Raw genomic sequence first — 20431 nt, 5'->3', positions numbered from 1 at the left:
CATTGAGAAATTGTCATAATAAAGATATTAACAAGGCTGAAAACTTTTCAAGAAAAAAGCCGCTGATAGGTTTTTCTGACGCATTTTAATCCAGTGAGTTTCTTCACTCGGCTCTTCTTGCCCCTCGTCCTTCCAGTCGTCTCCTGGTGTCTGAGTGTTGTGTGATGGGTAAAGGCCTGAGAGCTTTATAATTTGTTGAGAACAAGTTGTTTTATTGAAGCCATGTCTGTATGTCATGATGGCTTTTCCTATGGGTCGGTCGGAGGGGAGATGAGCAGGGCCGCAAAAACGATTCCACGTGTCGCCCTGTTTACTGTAGAGTTTAGGGTAAATCTGTCGGGGATCCACCGGTTCTCTCCTCCATCCCCTTGTTGAATCTGAAATGCCCGCTGGTCTTCTTGGTTGTTGTGGATCAGTCTGCAGGCTTCTGGACCCAGGGAGCTGTCTCTAACCCTTAGTCTGTAGCGCCCTCTGCTGGCAGATGGAGGAACAGCCCAGTCTCCTCCACACTGGTCCCAGTCACAGTATGGAGGATTGGTTTTCTCCTGGTTCTAAAGTCATCAGTCGATATAATAGAGTAATGTTTGTAGATAGTTTGTTGTGTTCAAGTTTTATTAGTTTCATAAAAGACAGTATGTTGGATATAGAGCTGCAACTAACGATTATTTTCATTGTCGATTAATCTGTCGATTATTTTCTCGATGAATCGATTAGTTGTTTGTTCTATAAAATGTCAGAAAATGTTGAAAAATGTGGATCAGTGTTTCCCAAAGCCCAAGATGACGTCCTCAAATGTCTTGTTTTGTCCACAACCCAAAGATATTCAGTTTACTGTCATAGAGGAGGAAAGAAACCAGAAAATATTCACATTTAAGAAGCTGGAAGCAGAGAATTTTGACTTCTTTTTCTAAAAAATTACTAGTTGGCGATTAATTTAATACTTGACAACTAATCGATTAATCGATTAATCGTTGCAGCTCTAGTTGGATATGAAGTATAAATAAGGACTTGTAATAGCTTTTTTTCTGTGGCCTCCTCTTTCACCATGTCCTTTTTATTATTTATTATTTATTATTATACATATATATGTATACACTTGCTCATATTGTGGTGCAGTTTTTTTCCTGGCTGTGTGCTGATATGTCTTTATCCGCAATGTTTTGATAATCTATTATGTGTAACGTATACTAGATATTATTGTGATGCTCACGTATTTCAGCTGCCACATGAGTACTTAATAAACTTAAACTTAAACTAAATCAGTGACTAGTGGGCAGAGATGGTGAAGAACGGTTCAGACTTCGACATGCAGACGAATCCTACTGCACCGACTCAGCAGAACAGGACAGAATGTGCTCAAGCCCGCTTTCCTTTTGGAAAAGAAGTGACAGCGATCGGGGGCATTTGAGGTTTATTTAGAGACATACACAATAAATATAGCACCATGTCAGGAGAAAACACTGGAGGAAATAAAAACATGTTTGTATGGAGGATGCAGATCTAACAACAGAGTCTAGCTTCTGGAGTCCATCCAGGGTTTGGAATCCATTGCTGATGACCTGCGTGAAATTTTAACTAGTACTGTAATTCACTGGATTACTATCACTCTTACTATTACTATACTTCATATACTTCATTAACATAAAGCAATTACTTGGAGTCATTTTGGATTTGTTTACTTCCAAAATCTTTAGATGAAGCCAGACTCTTAGGGTTTGTTTCTCATGACTGTGTTCCTGTTTCATTTAGGGATGGGCATGAGTATCGAGGACTGACGTCAGTTCAGTGGTTCAACATATAGAGTACTCGCATTGTTTTGTTTTTTTTGCTTTGTAAAAAAAACATATATGTATATAATAAATATAAATGTAAATTGACCCTGTTCTATATTAAAAGTTTACATTTTTTGGACGGGACTGCTAGCAAAAATGCTAGATCTGCGCACGCATCGTTACAGGATCTGATGTTACAGCCTGAGACTTCCAGGCATAAGAGTGATGTTTGGAAGTATTTTGACAAAATAGATGAAATGAATGTGCAGTGCAAGCTATGTAACGTTAAACTTGCGTATCATAGAACAACTAAACTAAATTAACTGAAACTTAACGAAACTGTTTAGCGTTAGCCAAACTTTGGTTCCGCTTGTGTGTTTCCAGTCGGACACGGACCCCTACCCGCAGTTTGGCTTGGGTGTTAATTTCGGACCATATTCTGACTCGAGTACTCTATAATAATTTAATGAATTGAAATTACTTAAAATGCCCATCCCTAGTTTCAGTTAGTCAGTCAGTCCCAACCTGCAGAGGACCGGTCTGCTCATCTGATCTGATCTGACTCCACACCCAGGCTGGCTGGGAGCTGCCAGCCTCTAAATAAAGACAAAGACGTTACATAGATACAGACATGCAGTGAGATATATAGAACATCTACAGACAGGCACGGGTCTCGAAAATGATTATTGCAATTAATAATGCCTGCATCACTAATTGATGAATTCCTGTATAGACTTTGTCTAGAAGGGAAATCTGTCTGGTTTTGAGTGGAAGTGTCGGTTCACTGAACACAAACTGCAGGTCAGGCCCGTTCAGATGGATTCAGAGTGATTTCTATTTCAGTTCTGGCCTCTAGTGACTCCACTGTACGGCAGTCTGAATTTCTTACCTTAAACAAGGCATCAACATGATATGCATCAAAATGAAATTGTCTAAAGCAGATACATTTCTATTCTATTCTTTTCTATTCTATTTAAAAGTAAAAAGCGCAAGCATGGCAGTCAGGGTAACAGACTGTCAAAATAAAGTTATCTAGTTTTCTACTCTACTGTATTGCATTAAGATGTTGTTAAGTCTTGATTCTAAAATAATCTAAGTATGTATCACCTATATTAAAAATACTGAATAATTCCATTCATAGAAAGGATCTGTTCTGTTAAAAAGGCTGTTCAGTTCAATTCGTCAATTTGTTTTATTCTATTGTGTGCATGACTGCAGAGCTGCCAGAGGGAGGCGCTGTCTGTGTGAAACTTTATACACTGAAATTGTCTCTTTGTCAAACTGTGGGTTATACTGCTGGCTGAATTTGAAGCCGTTTATTCTGACTGATAGGATTTAATATTCATTTTTGTGAAGCAGCTTCATGATTCTTTCATGCTGATAGTGCCTGAACCTTTAAACACAGACCTGTTACATCCCTGATAGTGGTAAAGTCATTATGAAGAAGAGTCAAGAAGATTCAGTCATTGGTCTAAACACCCTGCTAATCCTTGGATATGGTAATGATTTAAAAAAAAGCTATGGATGCAGTAATGATGCAGAATGTTATCTATGACTAATCTTTAGCTTTTAAATATTAATGCTTAACGATCCCTCTAGGTTTATCCCTGTATAGTCTTACAGTTGATCTTATATGCTATTTTTCATTCACACTATTTTCAAGTATGGACACCCAGCTTTCCTTTATGACTGTCTGCTAACTCCAGTCAGCCACGTATCCCAACATAGCTCCACTTAGCTTCCTCTGTGAGCTAGCTTATCCAGAGGAAATGCCTAGCTTCAGCTCTACTCATACAGCTGATAGAATAACTAGAGAAAAGATCAGGTTTGTTGTGACGGGGTCAGGGGATGGGGGATGGGGGATGGGTCCATGAGATCCATGAACAGCACTGGGAATAAAATCTGGACCAGACCAACAGACCAGAAAGGATGTGTCAGTCATTTCTGGATTGTTGTACACAACACCATAGGGCTGGGCGATATGGTTGAAATCAATATCATGATAATCATAAGGATTTCTCTCTATATCAATATATATCACGATATGGCTCACATATGCAAAATCACGTTAAATAATCAAATGAATGTTCATCTCATTGAACCGTTGGTAATGTTAAGTGTGATGTCAAACAAAACTGAAATTTTCAAATAATATTCCTACCATACCTCATTTTATCAGATTTTTAAAGTAAAATTTGCTTGTCATCATCAATTTAGACCGCAGAAATGTGTCATGATATTAAAATATCTTCATATCATCACGATATGATTCCACTGAAAGACGATAAATGATAATATTGAATTATCTTTCCAGCCCTACAACGGCAATTCCCAAATTTGACTGTTTGCCCTTTGTGAATGCATAAGCATGTCATGCCCATCCCATAGTAATCACACAGGGGTTAAACTGTCAGGCAGCTAGTGACGGGTCATTTATAATCCACTCTGGCTTTACACAGAAACAAGTCCGGTTTTCAGCCCTGTTTGGCCCACAGCTGAGATTTCCTTTACTGATTTAAAGAGAGATCATTAGTTTATATATAATATAATTAATGGCACCGCGGCAAAAACCTCATGACTGCTAGTGATGGGACGATATACTCATCTCACGGTACGATTCGATATGTGACATGGGGTTCAGGATTCAATACAACCACGATGTAATAAATAAAACTTTTTTGACAACAAAGTCTGACTGTGCAGAATTCTGTTTATTTCTGAGACAAATCTTTCTAGCGATGGCATTGGCTTGATAGAATGGAAACAACAATTTAAAAATTGTGAAGTTTTGATTCTTGCCGCACGCCACGTCTCTAGAAAAAGTTCCTTTAGAAAGTTCCCTTTCCCCGAAGAAGCTCCTACACTTTTTATCTCATGTAAAATAAAGGAACTTTTTCTAGAGATTTGGTGTGCGGCAAGAATCAAAACTTTGCAAAAGTGTTTTTTCCTGCACTTGCCACACAGCACCATAAAAAACAATTTCAGTACTGCAGGTGTAATTTTTAACAATTTAAAAATGTCATTACAGAGTGACAATAATATAATTTGGATGGAGAGCTTGTGAAACTGTGATGGTCAAGAGTCTCATTAGTGATTACTACAGCAGAATAACATGGAGCTGATATCACCATTCATGTTCCTGACAGCAGAACAACATGGAGCTGATATCACCATTCATGTTCCTGACCCAAACATTTTTGTATTGCGATGTATTGAATTTCGACATACCGTCCCATCACTATCGACTGCAGTTTGGGGGGTTTTCCTACTGGAGGTGAAAGTTTACCTGGTCCTTGGTGTGTTGTGTGAATTGCATGAGCCTATAGCACCCATTCAAAACATGTCCTGTAATTTCAAAAATACGATTGTCAATTCAGATATGGGATACATTTTCATCTTATAGCTTTTTTATCCATCAGTATTATCTTTGGCTCCTTCCTTATAGCAAGGATGTTGGAAGTTCTCCAGTTCTGAGTCGTCTTGAACGCTCCCTCTGCTCTCTACTTCCTCTTCCTGAAGTTTCCGAGCTGGACGCCCCTCCGTCCCGTCACGCAGCGGAACGCCGCCGGCTGGATGTCCCAGTATTTAACGGGGTTGGCAAACAGACTGATGCCTGTGTACAGGTTCTTCTTGGCGCTGGGCCTGGTGGGGCAGAAGTCATTGATTCCCACGCTGCTGATTTTGTTGGCATGGAGGTATATCACCTGGAGGAACAGAGATGATTATTTTTCATAAATTGTATTTCTGCTTTATTGATCAGTATACAGCGGAGAGAGTGGCAGGACAGGTGGGATGTGGACAATGAAAGGGAAATTACCTCCGCTACAGGGAACCAGCCATCATGTGGAGCCTCGGTCTATTCTAAACACCTGGGGCCGGATTCACAAAACCCTCTTAAGAAAAAAAATCTTCTCAAGTGCCATTTTTTCCTTAACTTTAGTCTTAAGAAAAAAAAAAAGGAAAAAATGCTATTCTCAAAAACAGTTCTTATATATTTTCTTAACTTTCTTCTTATGTTTCTTCCTAAGAAAAAACTTGGTATTCTTGAAATGAAAGTTCTGAAATTTGATCTTGATTTTTTTCTTAACTTTAAGACGGCCCTTCACCTGTCTTAAAACTCCTACAGTGAAAAGGTAAGCCTCTAATATCATATATTTAAACACATTTTAGACAAGTAGGTTATAGTTCAAAGTCTTCATAGGTTCCCCTACACCTAACATTAAGATGAACATTTATTGTAAAGCTTTATTTGGTGTAGGGCCAGGTAGGCCTCTGTCTCATGTCTGTTGGAAATAAGCTGCAAATTTTACAGTTACCAACAGCAACCAATGTTTACATCTTTGCTCTAGTTGCTCTAAATAGGTTTTTCCCCAATTGTTTTGTAGATGGAAGCACTTTGGGTTGCCTCCTAGCCTTGTCTCCTAGCCTCCTAGCCTTGTCTCCTAGCCTCCTAGCCTTGTCTCCTAGCCTCAGTGGCAGTAAGCCTAAAGTTTATTAACCAGAATTAATTCAGGCCCTATTTTGAGAAGTTCTTAAGTAGGAAAATTAAAGATATTCATAAGAAATGAGACTGTTACTAAGAAAATATTGAGGAATTGCACTTAAGAGCCTTCTTAAGAACTTCCTAAATTTCATTTCTTCTTAAGAACACACTTGGGATGGGGCGATATATCAAAATTCAATATATCGCAAGACAAAAATGTGACTATGTATCGTGGGGCAGAATAATTTATTATTATAAATGAAAATGTTCGCTCCATGTTATTCTGCTGTCAGGAACATGAATGGTGATATCAGCTCCATGTTATTCTGCTGTCAGGAACATGAATGGTGATATCAGCTCCATGTTATTCTGCTGTCAGGAACATGAATGGTGATATCAGCTCCATGTTATTCTGCTGTAGTAATCACTAATGAGACTCTTGACCATCACAGTTTCACAAGCTCTCCATCCAAATTATATTATTGTCACTTTGTAACGACATTTTTAAATTGTTGTTTACATTCTAGCAGCCAATGGCATCGCTGGAAAGATTTGAGTCTCAGAAATAAACAGAATTCTGCTCAGTCAGACTTTGTTGTCGCTGAACTTTTATTGATCACATCGTATTGTTGTTGTATTGATCCTGAACTCAGATCACATTTGGAATCTTATCGTGAGATCAGCAGATCGTCCATCACTAGGATTTACCGGCCACAGTGAATTTAGTTTCCTACCTTCAAATTCAGTGACATTTGACAAAGGCTATGAGCTGGATTCATGATGTGATCCACAGCGAGACCCGACTATGTGTTGGTTTCCAGCTGATCAGACAGCAGAGTGGAGGTGTGTGTTACCTGGAGGTAGCGCAGGGAGCTGATGCCCGGTGGGACCTTCCTCAGCCGGTTGTTGTCCAGGTGGATCTCACGGACGCTTGGGATGCTGATGAAGCTCCCGTTCTCTACAGACTTAATCTGGTTAAAAGCCAGTCCCAGTCTGCAAAAATACAACAAATGGTTGTATAGTATCATATATGGTGTCACTGCCGGTGAATGAAAACGTCCAAGTAGTCAGCTTTGCAGGAATTAAAACAAAAAACAGATGTATACTTCAGATTGACAAATGTGTATCCTCAACAAACTAAAGTTGGAGTTTTGAGGTTTTCCTAAAAACAGTTTGATTAACTTAAACAACAGTCTGCAAAACCATTTTTGGCTTCTAAGAGGACGTATGTTGAAACTATCAGGACCCTGGGTAAAGATGTAAAGTGCTGCCTTGGACAGTTGGTTTTCACCTCTGCAAGTTTTTATATCTGATGAAGTCTTCTACTTCCACCTTGGAGATCCTGTTGTACTCCAGGCTCAGCTCTGTGATGGAGGACGGGAGGTCTGGGAGACACAAACAGTAACGTAAGGATACTTTAGTGTGTTAGTGTTAGTTCATGTTGACTTGCTTTTAATAATGACTTGAAAACAGACTCTAATATTCGATATTATTGAATATTGTGATATTTTGTGAATATCGCGATATTATCAGCGATATAAAGTAATTTCAAGTGGCTCCATTTTCCACAATCAGCCCGTTTCCTGGAAATAGCAGAAATGAGCAAATGACACCAAATGGCCTTTGTTTCCTCCCATGCTTGAATAAGATCAATTTTCTAGGCTGTTAATATTATTATTAGGATAGAAATTTCATGTAATTTAGGAGAAATAAAATAAAAGGCCAAAAATAACGTATATCGTGACATTTTGGCTGGACCGTATCATATTGTATCGTAGTATAAAATTTTGGATACGGCCTAGTAAAGTGTTGAATTGAGGGGGATGGGAGAGTAAGTGTAGGTGAAGCCTAACTTCCCTTTCTTTAAGTCAGAACAGTGATAACTGAGCGGTTTTCTACCTTTTGGTACAGCGGTTAGTTTGGCCTCTGCCATGCCAACATACAGGGAGGACATGCCGTCGAAAGCTCCCAGCTCAATCCCACTGTTGGCCAGAGGGTTGGCACTCATCTCTGTTGGAAAACACAAAGCGTTCAGTTCGGTCAGGTTCAGGTTTCAGCATGGACATGGGAGGACATCGTTTTTATCTCTTGCACCCTGAGATCTGATGGCCTTTGTTTACAGATTATTCTTTAATGAAACATCTGGAAAACACCTACAGTAGTCATCTGACAAAAAGAATTTAAAGTGACCTTAAATTAATTTAATAAGTAAAAGCTTGGCTTGATTGAAATGAGCTCTTCAGTAAGAAGTGAGTTATTGTCAGTAACATCCAGTCCCCTCATCTCAAGTACAAGTCACATTATGCAGAAGCAGTGTCACTGCTTTGTATCAGTGACTTGTATTTGCCTCCAGGTTCTGCCAGCTGAGAGAAACCTCCAACTCAGCTGAATAATGTTGTCCCCCTAAAAGATTTTTCACTCAAATTATGCCATTTTGCATTTTAGTTAACTTGAATTGATAGTTTCCCTTAGCCAATAATGCCTAATAAGATTACTTAATCCTAACCCTAACCCCTAGGTAGACAGGTACAACACAACCAGCAGAGCTCGGTGGATCAATACCTGACCTGGTGCAGCTTCAGATGCTTAAAGTGCTGAAACTGGGCTGCAACATGTTTGGATACGCAGATGTTACGCATGCTGTGTAGTTTAGGCATGAGGGATAAAGCCAATATAGTACCAGCAGTACAGTAAGACTTTAACTGAGTTGAACTCAGCAACACCAGTCTCATTAGCTATCGCATATTGAAGTCCCATGCTTCAGCAGTACATGGAGATTCCTCAAGTCTTTGAAAGCCTCCTTCTCACTGCGTAGTTTGCAATGAGCTGTACTGCATAAAGTCAGTACAGACATACTGTACTATACAACTTTGTTTAACAGAGTTTAGCTCTAGTTTAAGTGTTGCTGCTCACCTAAAGGATAAGGCACTATAAACAAAAGAGCAGGTTAAGGACCTTGGTGTTTTAATAGACTCCGACCTAAGTTTTAACAGTCATGTAAAAGCAATAACAAAATCAGCATTTTATCACCTTAAAAACATAGCCAAATTCAGGGACTTTATGACAAAACAAGATTTGGAAAAACTGATTCATGCTTTTATCTCCAGCAAAATTGATTACTGCAGTGGACTTCTGACAGGACGTCCTAAAAAGACCATCAGGCACCTGCAACTTTTTCAAAATTCAGCCGCAAGACTTCTGACCAAAACCAAAAGGACAGCCCACATCCCCCAGTCCTTAAATCTCTACACTGGTTGCCAGTAAACCATAGGATTGGTTTTAAAGTTTTATTACTTAATTATAAATCTCTACATGGTGTTAGCCCTAAATATTTGACTGATATGGTTGAGCAATATAACCCCGCGAGACCTGTTAGATCCCTGGGGAGTGGACTGCTAGTGCTGCTCAGAACAAAATCTAAACCAGGAGAAGCGGCTTTTAGTCATTATGCAGCACAGTCTGGACCTGATGGTTTAGGAAAGCCCCGACCACTGCAGTCTGTACATCCAGACTGAAAACCTTACTGTTCTCAAGCGCTTTCAACTAAATGTTTTTAAAACCTAAGACCTTATTATCATGTCATTATTATTATTATTTTAAATCCTTTTTATTTTTTGTTTTATTAAATTGTGTTATTTTAGCTTTGTACTGTGTTGTTTTAACTTCTCTGTAAAGCACCTTGAATCTGCCCCTGTGTATGAAACATGCTCTATAAATAAAAATGCCTTGCCTTGCCTTGCCAGTGTTCCCTATGAGCCAGTGAAGTCCAGTCCTGAGAGTCTGCAGGTTTTCATTCCAACCAAACACCACAGCAGACGACTTCACTGATAAGTTTCTCTCTGGTTGAAGGTGTGTTCATCAGTGGAATCAGCTGCTGTAGTATTTGGTTGGGATAAAAACCTGCAGACTCTTCCATGGCACAGGACTGGACACCAGCGGCCTATAGAGAACATTATTGATTATCCCCCAATCGACTAAAGCCAGTTGTTACCCAGCACATGGAGGCTCCTCAGGCCTTTGAACGCGTCCTTCTGGATGTGGCTGATCCTGTTCTCGTGGAAGCGGAGCTCCAGGATGTTGTGAGGCAGGTTGGCAGGGATCTCGGTCAGCAGGTTGTAGGAGAGGTACAGCAGTCTGAGACGGTCCATGTTCCTGAAGGCCTTGGGGTGAATCTTAGACACCTTGTTATTGATCAGGAACAGGGCCTGCCGGGGGAGAGGAGCACACAGTAGATCTGAGCAAACACCAACAGAGCAGATTCCTATAGAGCCTGGGGTGGATCTGAGAACTCTTGTTATTGACAAGGAAGAATAGAATAGAAATACAAAAGATAGATAGGGTAGGATGGAATAGAATATAGTTGATATAAGTACTTTTGATTAAAATAAGCAGTAGAATAACAACAATAACAAAACAAATGTCTGACCATAGCTAAAATTCTATACAATAGATTTTGTGGGATGAGGATACCTGTTCCCAGAGGTGGTAGAAGAACACAAATTCCCCACTCAAATAAAAGTGCAAATACTCATTTAAAAATACACTCTTGTAAAAGTTGAAGTACCGTTTCAAATCCTTTACTCAAGTCAAAATATAGAAGTACGTGGACTTAAATTTACTTAAAGTATAAAAGTATAAGTCGTTCTCTAAAAAAGTCATTTCTAATGTTCTGAACTGTTTTCCTCTGAATCCCAGAAGAGAAAGAGTCTGCAGCTCAGATCACAAACGTTAATTCTAGCAGCTGAATTCACTAACGTTATCGATTAATCGGTTTGAGTAATTTTTAAAGAAAAATAAGTCAAAATTCTCTGCTTCCAGCTTCTTAAATGTGAATATTTTCTGGTTTCTTTCCTCCTCTATGACAGTAAACTGAATATCTTTGGGTTGTGGACAAAACAAGACATTTGAGGACGTCATCTTGGGCTTTGGGAAACACTGATCCACATTTTTCACCATTTTCTGACATTTTATAGACCAAACAACTAATCGATTAATCGAGAAATTAATTGACAGGTTAATCGACAATGAAAATAATCGTTAGTTGCAGCCCTACTTACAACATTGGAGGAAATGGGAAGTGGTTTGGACTGTTGAACTGTAAAAAGAACAAATTTAAGAACTGATTCGTTCCCGACTCACTAAGGACTCAAAACCAACATGTTTGGTCTTTGCATACGCATGCACAAAGTACACACACACACACACACACACACACACACACACACACACACACACACACACACACACACACACACAGTCACACATGGACACACTTACAGACTTGGTCTATGGAGGCAAGAGGGAGACCGGTAGGAAAAGTATATCTTGTCTGAACACTGTCATTTTAGTGCAGGATTGTTTTTAGATGTTGTTTTCTCGTGATCTTATCTGTTTGGTGTGATGTATGTTTTTCTGCTGCTGGTCGCAAAACAAATTTCCATGAAATGGACACTAAAGTGCAATCGTATCTTATCGTAAATCTTGACCTTATACTGTGCAGTAAGCAGCTTCCCCAGGAGTGTTTGCACTCGTGCAGCGGGGCAAATGGTAGACTTGGATGTGGAGCTTTCTGTGTCTGAGACGTTCAGAGCAAGGTTATTATCGTTAACGAAAACTAATGAAATAACCAAAACTAGGTGTGAAAAAACATTTTCGTTAACTGAAATAAAAATAAAAACGAGGCTTTACAAAAAAACGATAACTAACTGAAACTGTATTGTGTGTTTACAAAACTAACTAAAATAAACATAAGTTATAGAAAAAATGTCTTTAGTTTTCATCTTTGTCAATTTATTTCATACATAAGCCTAGTATTTTGGGTGGATATGAAATCTATCTTCTAATTTTTTTTTTTTTTTTACCTTTTTGAATCTCGCCCCTGACAAATACCCCAAATTACAAAAAAAGTCTAAAACTAACACTGAAACTAATAAAAACTAAACTAAGCATTTTCAAAAAATAAAAACTAAACTAAGCTAGCAAACTTGCTTTAAAAACTAATTAAAACTAAACTGAAATTGAAAACAAAAAGTCAAAACGAAATAAAAATAAAAACTAATGAAAAATGCAAAACTATAATAACCTTGGTTCAGAGTGGATTTTAACAACAAAATCAAAGTTTGGAGTGTCTATATTTGATAAAGTCAAGGAGGAGGAAGCCATCATGTCTTCAGCCAGCTGCTGCTCGCTGTGTGGCATGTGGTCTGGACTTCCTTGAAGGATTTGACTGGGTCTTGTTTGGACTCAGGATGCAGCTAAAAGCAGCTGGACTGTAGGGACATCTTGAGACCGTTCAGGCTCATCTGCTGTTGTAGTTGAAGGGAGACGGAGGGGTGAAGGGGGTGAGGTGGTTTAAGGTGAATGAAGCTCATCAGCCTACAGAGTGTACAGTATATCTGGACCAACCTCTGAACCCATCGTCTATCGGTCTGACGACGATCAGACTCTGGGGGAGACGGCCAATATCTGGGGGTTTCCGGTGCAGCCGGCGGACATCCGGACCAAGACTTCCTCTTCCTGAGCCGGCCATCGTTTACAGTCCGATTAGCAACTTGAGACGTGAGAACGGAGTCGGAGTCGAGAGACGAGTCTCATATGCAGATATCTGTTTATAGAGATTAGCCCAAATGTGGTCTGGACCTAAAAAACTTGTGAAACAATCCGTCGTGGACGTCGTCTCTCAGCTCCGACTCCATTCTCGCGTCTCAAGTTGCTAATCGGACTGTAAACAATGACCGGCGCACGGTTTTAATTTAACCATGACCAAACCGTTTTCCTAACCTTAACCAAGTTGTTTTAGTTGCCTAAATTTAACCAAAGTGGTTTTAATTGCCTAAATTTAACCATTAACCAACCTTTGGGACGTAATTCAATTTGTGGCGGAGGAAAGTTTTCAAATTCGTCGGGTTGGAGGACTCAGGTTGCAATCTCCTGCCGCCGGTAGGGCGCTAATTTAGGAAACGCTCTTGTGGGTCTTATTATGCCGCTTTTCCACCGCATGGTACCGGCTGAACTCGCCTCGACTCGACTCGCTTTTGGTAGTAAGGTTTTCCACTGCAGATAGTTCCCCCTCAATGTGCCCCACCCCCCACAACTGGTTGTCATAGCGACGCCGCAACGCCGCATGAAACGCGACACACAGCTACAATGGAGGATATGGAAGAGATGGTGTTCTTGATCCTCGGTGTGTGGCTGTCAGTCACAGCAGGGAAACAGATTTGATTTCAGAAGAGGCTGAAGGCAGCGAGACAGCAGAAGCTCTCTGGCTGCTCGAGGCCACGCAAGAGGGTAAGCTAGCCTGGTAGCTAACGTTAGCATTATGTCCCGTGTCGCGATGACGATTCTCTGACCAATCAGTGGTCTGTATTGTTTTCACGTCACCTTTTAGTATCGCCTCAGCTCGCTTGGAACCTCGACGGAGGTGCTACGAAAAAAAGTACCTGGTACCTGGTACTTGCCCAGTGGAAAACCAAAAAAGGCGAGTAGAGTCAAGTCGAGTCGAGCCGGTACCGTGCGGTGGAAAAGCGGCATAAGAGGGTAGGAACAAACGACCTATGTGGTCGTATGGGTTGGAGGACTTGTTGTGTTTTCCAGTTATTAGTCAGACCCCATGTATTTCCAGGGAAACGGAGATAATACTAGCAAAAAGTTTTTTTTATTTTGAGAGCGAATTGCCCCACAATATGAATGCATTTTGATTATATCTTTTATTTTCTTGGTAACCATTGTATAATCGCAATATTACACTCGAGGCTGATTTTTATCCATTATTGACTTCAGGGATGCTTACGGACCTCGGTCCCGACCGCATCGCTGTCCTTCCAATAATGACGGTAAAGCTCACCCTCTCATGTAATATTGCTTAAATCACACAACTTAAGATTTCCCAGGATGCCGTCTGTTTCAGGAGAGTGCAGGAGACGTGACTGCAACTCATTTGTCTATCTGTATCTTCACCAAATACACTGATGTCATTTGTTATTCCTTGTAGCCAAACATTCCTAATCACACAACTTCAGACATGCCTTAGTTTTTTAGGGCTCTTTCATGCATTGGTTCAGGTTAACAAAGAGGGATTGTGGTGTTCATCACAGTGTGGAAGCTAAACCAGGCGGACAGCTCTGAAGGTTTCTCTTACATGAAGCTTATCGAGGCCTTTGAAATCGTCCTCCTTGATCTCTGTGATGTCGTTGTTCTGGAGGTCGATCATCAGCGTGTCTTCAGGAATCTTCTCAGGAACAGAGATCAGACCTGTTGGCAGAAACGCACAACACTCCTGGTTACTGATCCGAATTGGTGTCGATCCATTTGTCGCGTGGGGCCGTCTTTTTATATTTAAAAGCATTGAGAAGTACAAAAATCAAATGAAGGTTTTGTGAGTTCTTATTATGCCTTGGGGTGTCTGACTCACACTGGCACCCAGGCTCAAGAGAAGACTGGTGCTCATGTTGGGACTTGCCAGAAACAGGCCCTGAAGCCATTTTTGTTTCTTGGCTGTAGTTTCAGAAAATCTGGCGAAGGATTTACTGGGAGTGACTTGACTCATGTATTCAGTCTCCCACTGCAGCGTGACTCTCTGCTGTTTACAGAGGCTCAGGGAGCAATGCTGCCAGTAAAGAGGTTTAACATGATGAGATGGAGGATTAAAGATTCATTAAGATCTCCCAAACACCGTCAGGAGCCAACAGAATGTTGTTGGAGTCAACTGATGAAGGCTAGGCAGGGAAACGGCTTCATTCACACTAGGGCTGAACGATTTTGAAAAAAGATCTAATTGCGATTATTTTGACTGATATTGCAATTGCGATATGATTTGCGATATTAGACGGAATGATCATTTTTACATCATTATTCTCATTTTCATTGAAAAACATATTCAAATGATTATGGTGTGATTTTTTTTGGGATGTGTACCAAACAAAGATGTTTTCTTAAGTCTGTAGAATATGATGTGTAGGCCAGGACATCTCTGCAGCACCACAATATTTAATTTAAAATGCTATTTTGACACATTTCACCTTTAACAAATATTGCGCCTCCTGAGATTTGAAAATTGCAGTAGGCCATATTGCGATTTCGATAAAATTTTGATTAATTGTTCAGCCCTAATTCAAACTCCTTCAGAAAGAAAAAAATTGAAAAGGTATTAGGTTATTCACATTTTCTTTGAAGCTTTAAAACTCACCTTGGTAAGCCATTGAAATAGGCAGGGAAAAATCCTCCTCTCAGTTCTGGCAGTTTTCATAACCCAGTTTATAAACTACTGTTCATATTGGCAGTTTTTGACTGAGTTGAATAGTTTTAGGTCCAAAATGACACGTCAAAGTTGTAAAAAATGACACATGACAAACGGACTGTTGGTATGATAGAATAACTTGCTTTGAAGCATCATAGGGCTGGGCCATATGGTTGAAATCAATATCATGATAATCGTAAGGCTTTTTCTCGATATCAATATATATCATGATATGGTTCATGTATGCAAAATCACGTTAAATAATCAAATTAATGTTCATCTCATTGAACCGAATGGTGATGTTAGGTGTGATGTCAAACAAAACTGAAATTTTCAAATAATATTCCTACCATACCTCATTTTATGAGTTTTTAAGTAAAATTTGCTTGTCATCATCAATTCAGACAGAAATGTGTCATGATATCAAAATATCTTCATATCATCACAATATGATTCCACTGAAAGACGATAAACGATAATATTGAATTATCTTTCCAGCCCTAAAGCATTATTGTGATTATTACCAGTCTGGAAAACTTTCTTTGCAAACTCTGTAATGTAATAATATTGAGTGATGAACATCAGGTAACTTTTTTAATGGATAGATAAAAGGATGTGTCCTATTCAATATTAATAAATGTAGCTTGGGACATCCCATATTTTATATTCCATTTGAACACATCATGTGTTTGAGTAACATGTCGGGCTAGATGTGTAGAGAGTGTGTTCTGACCCTGGTCGGAGCACTGAACCACTCGGGGCCAGCACTGGCACCCAGCCGGGCAGTTCTCATCATCATCATCGTCGTCGTCGTCATCATCATCATCAATGTCATCATCGTCGTCGTCATCGTTTGAATCGCCCATCATGATGTCATAGTTTTTGAGGAAGTCCATGACGTCGACTGGCTGGTAGGATTTGGCGTTGCCTAGCGCCAGCAGGCACAGCAGGAGGAACACCCTCATGGTGTTGTTGCTAGGAGACTGTTGGTAGGTCGAGGGAGAGCTGTAGGGAGACACCGTAGGGGTTAGGTTCGCTCCAGAACCAATAGAAAGAGGACTAGACGATGATGTCATCATATTGAGGAAATGGGATTGGCTGGGTTGGTTTTTCAAAACTGTTTTATTACAACATCAAGGGAACAGAACAGAAATACAGAACACTGCAGTTTAACTTGTCACCTACAACATCCACTGTGTTCTAGAGTGCTGGACCCATGTCGCTATGGAAACCACTGTGTTCTAGAGCAGGAGTGGTTACTATAGTTACGTAGTACCAACAGTGGTACTCACAGAACTTGAATGGATAGAACAGTCCTTCCACTGTTTGTCATGGTAATTTGTCTAGTTCAGCATAAAATGATGATTATGGAATTTTAAGTGTTAGTTGCTATGGCGACAACACAGTCTGGACATTAAGGCTGTAAAGTCTGTCTCACTGTGAGAACTGAACAGAGCAGATGAGTCTGTTAGCAAACTGTCAGAACTCAACTGGAAGCTAACGTTAGCGACGAGGCTAACGTAGCTTCATCACAGACTGGACTTCTCTCTCTAGCTCTTCTAGTCAACATTAGCATGTTAGCATTAGCATGTTAGCTAACCATGGCAGCAAGGAGACAGAGAAGCTGCTTTGGTTCTTGCTGTCAAACCTCTCAGCTCAGTGACTTGCTGCGAGTCTCTTCATACAGAAGCTAGTCCAACGGGTCACAGCAAGATGGCCGCCGCTCAGACCGTCCAGGAACATTGATTTGAATGGGAATGACTGTTCTATCTTTGAATGGGAATGACTGTTCTATCTGTTCTAGGTCTGTGGTGGTACTCACTCCTGGTCCTGGGGACCCAGAGCCCTGCTGGTTTTCATTCTAGCTATCTAATCAGGGACTATTTCACACCTGGGATGCATGGTGGATGCAATTAACTGCAATTAACTAGCAGATAGGACAGAAACAGCAGTACTCTGGGTACCAAGGGGGTTGAATACCACTGTACTGCTACCATGTAATTATAGTAACCACTGTGCCTGAGAGAGCTGGTCCCATGTAACTATGATAACCACTCTGCTCTAGAGTGATGGTGTCCTGTAGTCATGGTAACACTCTGGTCCCATCTCAGCCCTGCAAGTTGTTTGTTGTTGTTCTGTTTCCACAGAATTTAGCAAAACTTGGTATTTTAAATGGGCACACCCTGGTTTAGCTGCTAAATGCTTTGTGTTGAGATTCAGTTCACTTTTTTTTTGCTTTAAATATTATTTTGTTTGACATTTCTGCTTTATTGGACAGTCACAATATAGAGAGACAGGAAAGATGTGAGAGAGAGAGAGAGAGAGAGAGAGAGGGGGATGACATGCAACAAAGGTATTGGGCCAGATTCCAACCCAGGACATTGGATCTATTTGGTTTTCCTCTTAGTCAACTGAGCCACCAGGACGGCCTGAGGTTCAGTTCACTTAAATTGATTTTCAAAATTGAGAAGTAAATAAGACGGGTCGATGGAGTAATCACAAAAAGAGCCTTGATCCTCAGTTTACTCCTTTTTGCATTGCAGGTCAGAGACATTTTATGTCCAAAGCTTTGAATTTGTATAAAATCTTCTCTTTTTCAAGCCCAGACCTGGTTTGTGCTGCAGTAAAGTTTGGAAGCCCGTTTTGAAAATGAGTCTGCGTTAGGAATGCTTTGCTGAAACAGTCCTTTGGGGAGTTCATGCGAGGTTCCTGGAGTGATTCGCTTCAGTAAGTGCTGCACTTATTTCATCAATGTTTCTATTAAGCACTGAAATCCTCCACTGGAAATGGGAGCTTGCAGCCAACACAAATGTTTCTGCAGTTCTCACGTATTCACCATCTGGCGATTTACAGAATAGTGTCGTAAAGAGCTAAAGATGTATATTTCTCGCTCTTAAAACACATTTACACAGCCAGGAGAAAGAAGCAGAGAATGTCTGGTTGCGTGCTTCTGGTAATCTTGATGGATCCATGGAGCGTTCAGTCAACCCACAGCTATGCGGTGGTGGTCGAGCGTCCTGCAGCGACAGCACATACCGCCCAGCACAGACCCTTCCCCTGCTCCCAGGCCTGTGTTTGGCTCCACATGCCCCTTCAGGACAATAGAAGCTGTATTCTTGAAGTGTGTTTTGTAACTTGTTGAGGTTTTGATTTCGTAACTTGGTGGTATTTTGAAGATATTCTGTAGTTGTAGTTGAATCAAAGACAGCTTTTAAACAGATCTGTTAAGTTCACTTCACTCCTCTCAGTCGACAGTACCAGTCCAGACCGGTTCAAGTGGCTGGAAGGCAGGTAAATTCTTTTCCTTTACTGTCTGACTTAAACTCAGTTCTCCAGAGGTTTTCATTATGTAATATGTCCTAACCCCTTAACACCCTCCACACCCCACACCCCCAAAAAAAGGACCACAATGGAAATAAGCCTTTGGGCTTTATTGTGTTTTTATCCTTTTGATGATTTCTGTATCTGGGGCATCCCTGGCTAGAGGGGCCACTTGTATTTTAATGATCAATAAAGAATTTCAGTCAATCAATCAATCAACCAGAGGGATGCCACCACCCTTCAACCCCCTCAGACCCTCCTTGGCTCCACCAGCATTTGTGTATCTCTCTTTATAACTGTAGGAGCTGCACACTTAGAACCTGCAGTCATTTTGTACCTTTGTGGTATTTCAGGGTCATTTCTCATGTTTGTATTTTAGAATTTGTGGTTATTACACTGCATGGAAAATAATAATTTTGCATTTTTCAAACGAGACCAGCTTACACATAATGCATAAATATTTCAGACTTGTGCACCGAAACAAGTCAAGTGCCACATCTGTGACTGCTGTGTACAATATAAAACAAACAAACAAAAACATCCTGTTCTGATTTAGCCTACTCTTTACTTCATTAGGGTGAAAAAATGACCCACAGACTTATGAACATTACTGTCATTTAGTCTTGTTGAGCTCTAAAATTCACACGCTAATCACACTCATCACTTCAACTCAGAAATATATCACATTCATTGTTAAAGCATTTGGAATGTTCTGGAAATACATTGCTTTTCCATTAGAAAACAGAACATCAGAAAACAAGAAGTCAGTTAAAATAGTGAAATTAAATTCACACCCTAATCCATCACGGTTCCACTAAAGTTTATCTCCTTCATCACCTTTAATGCATTTAGGTAATGTCCTGTAAACTGAACTGTTTAGCAGAAACCCCCTTTGGAGATTGGCTATTCTCTGAAAATTCAACAGTTCACACCAACCAGTTTAATAAAAACTACAGAAGATAGCTGCTGCTGATGAAGCCAGGGTGTGTCCTACCTCAGCCGTCAGTCAGGTGTGTTGGTGTCCTCGTTTAAACCCCAGACAGTCAGGGAGCAGCAGCAGAAGAAGAGCAGAGTCCAGTTGGAAAGCTGTAGGTTCAATCCTCAGTACATTCCCAGTGAATGGAGTAGCATCACCCCCTCTCTCCAGAAAACAGCCCCCAAAACCCCCCCCCCCACTGACGGAAACCACTGCTGCTGGCGTGAGAGGCTCAGCTTCAGTAAAGAGCTCTCGTCTCTCTCAGATCACCATCTGCACTTCTCAGGACTCGATCTGAAAAGGCATTGTTAGACTTAGTCATGTGCTTTTCATCAAGAGCTTTGAACTGATGCCAGAATCGTTAGCCTTAGACTCCTGAATGGTGAAGTCTTTATATAGAACATACTGGCAGGTCTGTTACCTCCCCTCCCCTCATACAGACATGGCCTGCTGCCATATTAAATATTATACATCAGTGTGAATGGTTCCTACACTGAGACTTATTGCCACTGGCTTACATAAGGATAATGGAATTGGAATGCTGCCGCTGTTTTGGTTTTCTCAATGAAAGATCTCCAGTTAGCATGGAGGTGCCAATGTTTTTAGGATGATGCCATCCGTCGGTTTGTTTGAGGAATTCCTCC

General features: G+C 40.4%; 1 protein-coding gene across 1 annotated transcript; it reads right to left on the bottom strand.

Annotated features, from left to right (window-relative positions):
- Positions 1–1400: 1400 nt before the first annotated feature.
- On the bottom strand, positions 1401–19928 carry aspn (asporin (LRR class 1)). The gene is made up of 8 exons (XM_071524631.1): positions 19806–19928; positions 16224–16495; positions 14393–14505; positions 10247–10460; positions 8155–8265; positions 7547–7640; positions 7110–7248; positions 1401–5476 (listed from the first exon to the last, which is right to left on the bottom strand). The coding sequence occupies exons 2-8, from the start codon at positions 16453–16455 to the stop codon at positions 5273–5275; spliced, it is 1107 nt and encodes a 368-aa protein (XP_071380732.1). The 5' UTR covers positions 16456–16495; positions 19806–19928; the 3' UTR covers positions 1401–5272.
- Positions 19929–20431: the final 503 nt, after the last annotated feature.

The sequence above is a fragment of the Centroberyx affinis genome, unplaced genomic scaffold, assembly GCF_046629955.1.
Source record: "Centroberyx affinis isolate AG114_WGS23_722 - 3 ecotype Tasmania unplaced genomic scaffold, CSIRO-AGI_Caff_v1 ptg001214l_1, whole genome shotgun sequence".
Lineage (NCBI taxonomy): Eukaryota > Metazoa > Chordata > Actinopteri > Beryciformes > Berycidae > Centroberyx > Centroberyx affinis.
Note: the sequence above shows the minus strand (reverse complement) of the source record. Positions and strands in the feature narration are given on the sequence as shown.

Bases quoted from the DNA above. Each gene is read 5' to 3' on its own strand.
- aspn (XM_071524631.1), bottom strand. From the start codon at position 16,455: ATGAGGGTGTTCCTCCTGCTGTGCCTGCTGGCGCTAGGCAACGCCAAA. The intron at 8,266-10,246 runs GTAACAACTGGC...GTTTTCCAACAG, and splicing joins GAGGAGCCTCCATGTGCTGG to AGATGAGTGCCAACCCTCTG. The intron at 7,249-7,546 runs GTGAAAACCAAC...GTATTTTTGCAG, and splicing joins AGATATAAAAACTTGCAGAG to ACTGGGACTGGCTTTTAACC.